The following is a 7206-nucleotide window of genomic DNA, read 5'->3' as shown; positions in this document are numbered from 1 at the left end:
GAGTACAATACTTTTCATACATTACTCCATGACAAGGACCGCTGTTTCAAGCCGCCCAATGTTGAATTAGCCCATTTATCACAAATAAATATGAAATAGCTTAAAATGCCACCTTTTGGCACTCCAATATCGCTGTGCATTTTCATTTATACAAGTACTCTTTAACTTGAGAAAGCTTCTGAGACATCACTGTTCTGTTTGAATCCATCAACTTCTAACTCAGCTCACTACATACAAACCTTATCGGGAGAAAACCTTTTGTAAAGACATTCCTCGATGACTAGGACCGCTGTCTCAAGCCGCCCAATGTTGCATAGTCCGTGTATCACAAATAAATATGAAATAGCTTAAAAATGCCACCCTTTGGCACGCCAATATCGCTGTGCATTTTCATTTACACGAGCATTCTTTAACTTGAGAAAAAGCTTGTAAGACATCACTGTTCTGTTCGAATCCATCAACTTGTTACTCAGTTTACTGCAGATAACTTTATCGGGAAAAAACCCTTTGTAAAGACATTCCTCCATGACAAGGACCGCTGTTTCAAGCCGCCCAGTGTTGCATAGCCCGTTTATAATATACTCATAAACCTGCGTATCAGAAGAATATCCATTTTCTTGCATTTCATCCCATATGCTAAGTAGCATCCCACATTTCCCAAATCTAGACAATCTCATAAGCAATAGCTTATATGCAGTGAACGAAATTCTGCATCCTGCCTTCTTTGCCTTTTTATAGATCATCAACGCAGCATATGGTGGTCCATATCTGCACAAAGGTTCAAGAAACTCGGTTAAGGTTCCCGTGGAAGGAGTTATCCCCTGATCTAACATTTCATCAAACATCTCCATAGAATCCGCAACTCTTCTGATTTTAAGGAAATGCCGAATAATTCTAACATAGGTATCCATGTTCGGTTCACAGCTATTAGTCAGCATTTGCTCTTTATATTTCAAAGCTTCATCAATATTTCCACGAGCAAGAAAATTGAATATCATTGCATTGTATACTGCAGTACTCAGCTTATCCCCTTTCTCCTCCAAGAAATCAAAAATCTTAACAGCATCATCAACTCGACCAGCTCTCCCCAGACTCTCAATAAGATAACTATACGTCACACAATCAGGTTTCACTCCGTCATCCACCATAGCTTTTAAACACTTCTCGACTTCATTAACCTGACCCAAACTTGACCATCCACCAATGATTATGTTATATGTAGTGCTACAACATTGCACCTTCTCCCTCGCTTTAGTGAACAAAGACCATGCAATACCCACATGGGACCGTGCGCACAAACAACGAAGGGTAACATTCAATGTTTCCTCATCACATTTTAATCCATAGTTCCCCAAATCTTTGAAAACCCCAATAGCTTTAGAAACATGGTGAGCTCGCATATAATTATCCATAACAATATAAAGAGTTTCAGAATTAGGAATCAGCTTTTTAACGATCATTTCATTTAGCATTTCCAACATATGCGCAAAGAATTTCCTCCTCCCTAAAGCTTTGAGAATAACATTGTAAGTCAGAACATTGTCTGATATATTTGGCTGCTTGACTGCCCAATGGAAGAACACAACCATCGCCTCACCACCTAAATTCCCCCTATTCACTACTTTAGCAAATAATTCACAATTCAGTTCCACCCCAACATCACTCAAAGCACGGTGAATGGCAGTTTTGCTGCGAAGTTTCTGGAGGAAAACTCCACGCAATTTATCTTCTGGTAATAAAAATTCATCTATAACCCCAAATTCCAATGGATTATGAGGTGGTGGATTAGCAGCATGTCGGTCAGTGGAGATGGGCAAAAGATTGGAGAGCTGGCTGAGTACATAGGATTCATCGATTTTAGAATTATTCTTACAGCATATAGGAGGATATAATGGATTTTGTGGAAGTTCAAGGGTCGAAAACGCGGTTGTGGAAATTGAAGATTGAAAACATAGTACTGACTTGTAACTATACTTGGTGGTCATTGTGCACAATCTTCTGACTGACTGTAACATATTCCGTTCATTCCAAGATACAAATTATAAAGCAGTGTGGTGTTCTGCGGAGAGATGGTTGATTGAATCAGCAAGATCCAGTCACAATTTACTCACTCTTTACTATTAAAATAAACACTAAACCTACAACAATTTAGCTTATACTATAAACAGCACAAATTAACCAAATTCGATACTGTCTATTACTCATGTAAGAACGTATTATACATAACAATAATTTGTCAGACATAAAATTGTTGATTTACGTGCTTGGCATATCATATAATCAGTCCACTTTAAATATCGACCAGTTAATCATTAAACCAAAAATACCAGATCAAACAGATTTATAAATTAAATAGTACATTTATTCATGTAATAAATATCATCTAGCAAAATAAAACACGAATCTCAAAGTTGTTATGAGGTTGTCGGCGTTAAACGACCAGACTGAGTGACTGACCAATAGTCATAGAGCTCTCACAACAGTCCACGTTCCTAATTTTTCACACCTGATAGAATGAAGATTTTGGATAAATCGCGTGATGTTGGGAAAAATTAGGTCAAGTTGCCTGATTTCTAGGAAATTAACATGGAAAGGTTAAAAAATAAATAGAGTTAAGTGTACAGACAGACATGGAACAAATTATGAAGATTTTTTGCTATTTGCTCAGAGGTTTTTCCTTTCTGTTTTTTATATCAGGGGAGGGGTTTTTTACATGGCCCTTGAACTCGAGATCTGCTCCAAATTAGGACACTAGGTGTCATTAGGCCGAGAGGCTTGTGGCTGCGCTGAGGTTTTTGATAAATAGATGGCTCACAAGTCACAAGTATCTTAAAAATCTAAAAAAAATCAAGTACAAACATGAAAAAAATTTGATTTTTTTAAAATCAAAGGGAACATTTAGAAAAGAAAAATGTTAAAATCATAATTATATATAGCAATAGAAATAAAATGCATACTTGTTTTTTTTTCCTAGAGGCCCGAGCACTAACTGTTTCCTATTCAGACAGAAAGGTGAAAGGTGTGTTAAAATTGTGTCTTACATGAACAAAACACCAGGGATCAATCGTAACACTTCGTATGGCGAAGTCAACCAGGTAATGGCAGGTATTGAGGAAATCAGACTCTGAAAACTATAGTATCACATACGTTGAAAACAGTCAAATGGAAATGGAGCATTAGATGTAAACAGCTAGCAGGTCATGAACTAACAACTCCAAGACTAACCCAGTATTAATCTGCAGGCATTTTATCAAACACGTCATAGGCACAACATATCTAAGCGAACAAGGCTCATAAATCTTCTTTCTGAGAGCCCGTTAACTACATTATTTCAGGAAGAAATGGAGTATTTAACTAATTCATTCGGATAAGTACACTGACAGAAGAACAAACAAAAATCACATAATTTCGCGAATGGAATGAGAAGGACCTGCAGTGCAAGTGAAGATAGATGCCAAGGATATGAGCCTATCCAACAACTGTTTCCCCCAAGGCCCCAAAGTTTTCTTCCTATATCCCCATTTCATGATCTACAGAGCCAAAATATCCAATTTTCCTTGAAAATATTTCACCATCTCTCCGTGGAATTCAGTAATAATGGGTTTTTTTTTTCATTTGCAGCAATAGTTTTTTAATAGGTTGAGAAACATGGGATGGAAACGCGCACACAGAGAGAAAGAGGGGTGACTGAATCACAAAGCAGCCATTTTTATTACTTCTGTTTTTTCCGTTCTTCCTGGTAAACCTTTTTACTCCATTTCATATGATAAAAAGGGATTTTTACAAAAAACAACCATGTTATCTGTACCAGTTTTTCGTGTTAGGACATTAAATTTTCGTGAGCAATTATGTTTGATTTATTTTCATATAAAATTATGTCAAATATATGGACAATATTTATGATTAATTTGTCATAAATTTTTTTTTTGAAAACATTAATTTGTCATAATTAAGACTAAAAACCGGCATTATCTTACCATGCACTTGCTCACAGATATGTGTACAATATTTATAGTACGTGCTTGTATCGTTAAAATAATTACAATTTTTTGTGTGAACTGTGTGTAAATATTTATGATATGGATAGATAAAAAAACATTTTTATAGTTTTTTTTTAAAAAAAATTAAGATGGATAATATATTATTACACTAATGTTAGTTGTTTAAGATCATCTCGCTTTATAATAAAGTATAAAGTGTACAGATTTTTGGATCAGTCCCCAAAAACCCCAACCCCTCTTAGTTCACTTCCTTCTGCATCTTTATCACTCCTCTCGTCTGCTCCTTCGCGCCGGATTACATCAAGAACCGCTTCTTTTCCCGCTTTAAGAGCACTTACCGACGGTGGACGCTCTTCTAAACGAGGCAGCAGTAATGCTGAAAGGGAGACAATTATGTTACCTGGCTGCGACTATAATCATTGTCTCATTGTCTTGGGGTTTCCCAAAGACCCCGCTCCCGCCAGAGAGCAAATGATTGAAACTTACATCAACACTCTTGCTACTGTTCTTGGGAGGTATCGCTCTCCCATTTCATCGTCTTGTTTGTTTTCAAATTTCAACTTCATGATGCTTTTGTTGGCTACTTGCATATTTTTTTGTTCTGATGTAATATGTTGAAAAGTTTTTACTTTTTGCATAGCTTCCTGATTATAAACGTGAAAGTCATTCTTGCAAGTAGGAGAATTAGGAAAATATGATGGTACATGCACATATATATACGTATTTATATTCAAAATATTATTATTTTGTGTGGTATTAGCTTCGAGTGCAAGGGAATTTGGAGCGTATTGAGAAACTTGTGCTGACTAACCTGAAAGTCATTTTTCTGTCCTAAATACTTGCCAATCTTGCACTTTAAGAAGACTTGGCGCTATGCAAGTTTAAAAATGTGTTTGCAATTTTTGAATGGAATAATAAAAACGGGAGAGTTTTGGTGTTTCGAATGTTACCGAAAGTTGTTTACTTGTTTCCTGGTGATCAATTTGTTTTCTATACAGTCCTTTTTCTTCCCCACGTAGATAGATAATTGACCATCTTTTATGTAGCCTTGCTGAATAGTGTGATGACCTTTTTAGATTTCAAAAGGTTTCGTATTAGCAATGTCAATCGTCTCACTTTGATTTCAAATTCCGTTAGCATGGAAGAAGCCAAGAAGAACATGTATGTATTTAGTACCACTACATACACTGGTTTTCAATGCACTGTATCTGAAGAAACATCCGAGAAATTTAAGGGTACGGCTTTTGCTACTGAAAATTTCCTTCTTTCCCGTTCATTGCAATCTCTGTTTCATCTTTTCAGAATTTTCTTATTTGTAGGTTTGCCTGGTGTTTTATGGGTCCTGCCAGATTCTTATATAGATGTTAAAAACAAGGATTATGGAGGTTTCTCGAATTGCCGTTTATGAGCAGTATTTGACATCTAAATTGGAAATGTTTGAATTTGATAGTTTGAAGCCTTTTGTTTTACTTGACTGTAGGTGATAAGTACATCAATGGAGAGATAATTCCATGTCAGTATCCGATTTATCAACCAAAGCAAGCTAGAAGTTCCAAATACAAGAGCAAAGCATATGTCAGACAGAGAGATGACCCCCCCTCTGACCAAAAAATAACATGACAAGGAGCGACTCCTGGATCTGCCTCTTGATTTATGATCAATATGTTGAAGTCTTTACAGAAATCGTCTATATCAATAACTATACCTGGTTTTTCGGTCAAAAGTAAAATAACAGGGCATTCATTGATACCAATGATTTTGCTTCCTTACTGTTGTTCTGGCTTTGCAGGTGGCATGTCAGTTATGTTGATTTTCTGTTTATGAAATGCTAGTGTGTTGACTAATGCTTTAAAGGGCTTGTTCGATCTACCCCACACCCCATATGAATGGTTGAGATTTCATTTCATGAGGAAAAAAAAAATTGGGTCAGAAAAAATTCCGATATTTGGATGTACCCCTGCAGGTACTGCAGGGGTAGGATGGAATAATCTGCTTTAAAGTCTCTGATGATGGGATGTTGATTCAAGATTAACGATCCTCCCCTGTATCCGTATTGGTTCACGGCTTTTAGTAGCAGTTAGTTTGTCGCCATGAGTAGCTTCATAGTATTTTGTGGATTCAATTAGATAATGTACATGTAATCTGGAATCGGTATAATATGGCGCTTGTTTCTCGTTCTAGTGTTGTCAGATGTCTCGCTTCGAGTGAATTAAATTATTGAGAATTGTATATATGGACTTAGACAATCATCGCTCTTAAGCTAACTTTTAAAGTTGAATTAGACTCAAATTGATGATCTTTAACATGGTATCACTGGACATACTTTTGTTATGTGTTGGGCTGCTTTTTGGATCACCCACTAGTGTTTTGTAAAATTCATGCTTCCATACTTTTTGGATCACCCACTAGTGTTTTGTGAAATTCATGCTTCCATATGTTTACTTTTTGACGTGGTTGGTTTGTGTTAGATGTCTCTAATCGACTGTATTAAATTCTTGAGAGTTGTATATATAAACAATTTTCTCCTCTTGAAATAATATTTCGGATTGAGTTAGGTTCAAGTGCATAATATTAACAAGTACTGATCTTATTTTCTTCTTACCATCATTAATCAGCGCACCATGTTTTTGGGTTCCAATCAAAATTAAGTTGTGGACCTTCGTGAGAGGCTGCGGAAAGAATGGCGATGCTCACCTGCTTGTTACCTCCAAATTGCAATGTTGAATTCAGATCTTGAAACCATTTGATACCCTCTTTGCTGAATACAAACGAAGTCTGAAAAACAAAGCGAAAGGTCAACTGTCGCCGTCATTGCTTTGGAATTAATGAACTAGAGGAAGAGAGCCACATGAACTTTGTCCTCAAACTAAACCCTTTTTCCTCCACCGAGTATAAAGTGACTCCATCTTGGTAAATCTCTCTATAATAGACGTTCCAAACGTTTTTCTAGTGTCTAATCTTCCTTTAGCATGTAGTACAAGTGGATAAGAACAAAGAAGCAAGTGGCTAAAATTAAAACATCAACAAACTGTGATCCTACCATTTCCATTGGGAAGCAGTCCATATATATCTCCCACTGTGTTTCTCCTCCATTTTCTTTAATGTTCAGAAATCTACAAAGAGGCTTATTTTGATTCTTAATGGCCTTCTATAGCGACTACAATGGTCATACAGATGATTTCTGTTCGAATCCATACCAGTCTTC

The 7206-nt window shown here is 36.4% G+C and overlaps 2 protein-coding genes across 2 annotated transcripts; one reads left to right on the top strand and one right to left on the bottom strand.

Moving 5' to 3' along the window:
• On the bottom strand, positions 1–2015 carry LOC140834827 (uncharacterized). Its single transcript, XM_073199974.1, has one exon. It carries the CDS (start codon positions 2013–2015, stop codon positions 348–350), a length of 1668 nt encoding a protein of 555 aa, XP_073056075.1. The 3' UTR covers positions 1–347.
• A 2169-nt stretch (positions 2016–4184) lies between these two features.
• Positions 4185–5849, top strand: LOC140833578 (DAG protein, chloroplastic). Its single transcript, XM_073197911.1, has 4 exons — positions 4185–4516; positions 5139–5236; positions 5321–5386; positions 5482–5849. The coding sequence occupies exons 1-4, from the start codon at positions 4395–4397 to the stop codon at positions 5619–5621; spliced, it is 426 nt and encodes a 141-aa protein (XP_073054012.1). The 5' UTR covers positions 4185–4394; the 3' UTR covers positions 5622–5849.
• Positions 5850–7206: the final 1357 nt, after the last annotated feature.

Source organism: Primulina eburnea, chromosome 6, assembly GCF_022965805.1.
Source record: "Primulina eburnea isolate SZY01 chromosome 6, ASM2296580v1, whole genome shotgun sequence".
Lineage (NCBI taxonomy): Eukaryota > Viridiplantae > Streptophyta > Magnoliopsida > Lamiales > Gesneriaceae > Primulina > Primulina eburnea.
This window is presented reverse-complemented; position numbering and strand designations above follow the sequence as displayed.

What these genes read in the sequence shown, in the direction of transcription:
- LOC140834827 (XM_073199974.1), bottom strand. Translation starts at nt 2,015, where the DNA reads ATGTTACAGTCAGTCAGAAGATTGTGCACAATGACCACCAAGTATAGT.
- LOC140833578 (XM_073197911.1), top strand. Translation starts at nt 4,395, where the DNA reads ATGTTACCTGGCTGCGACTATAATCATTGTCTCATTGTCTTGGGGTTT. An exon ending in CTTGCTACTGTTCTTGGGAG is followed by an intron (nt 4,517 to 5,138) that starts GTATCGCTCTCC and finishes AAATTCCGTTAG; the next exon opens with CATGGAAGAAGCCAAGAAGA. An exon ending in AACATCCGAGAAATTTAAGG is followed by an intron (nt 5,237 to 5,320) that starts GTACGGCTTTTG and finishes TCTTATTTGTAG; the next exon opens with GTTTGCCTGGTGTTTTATGG.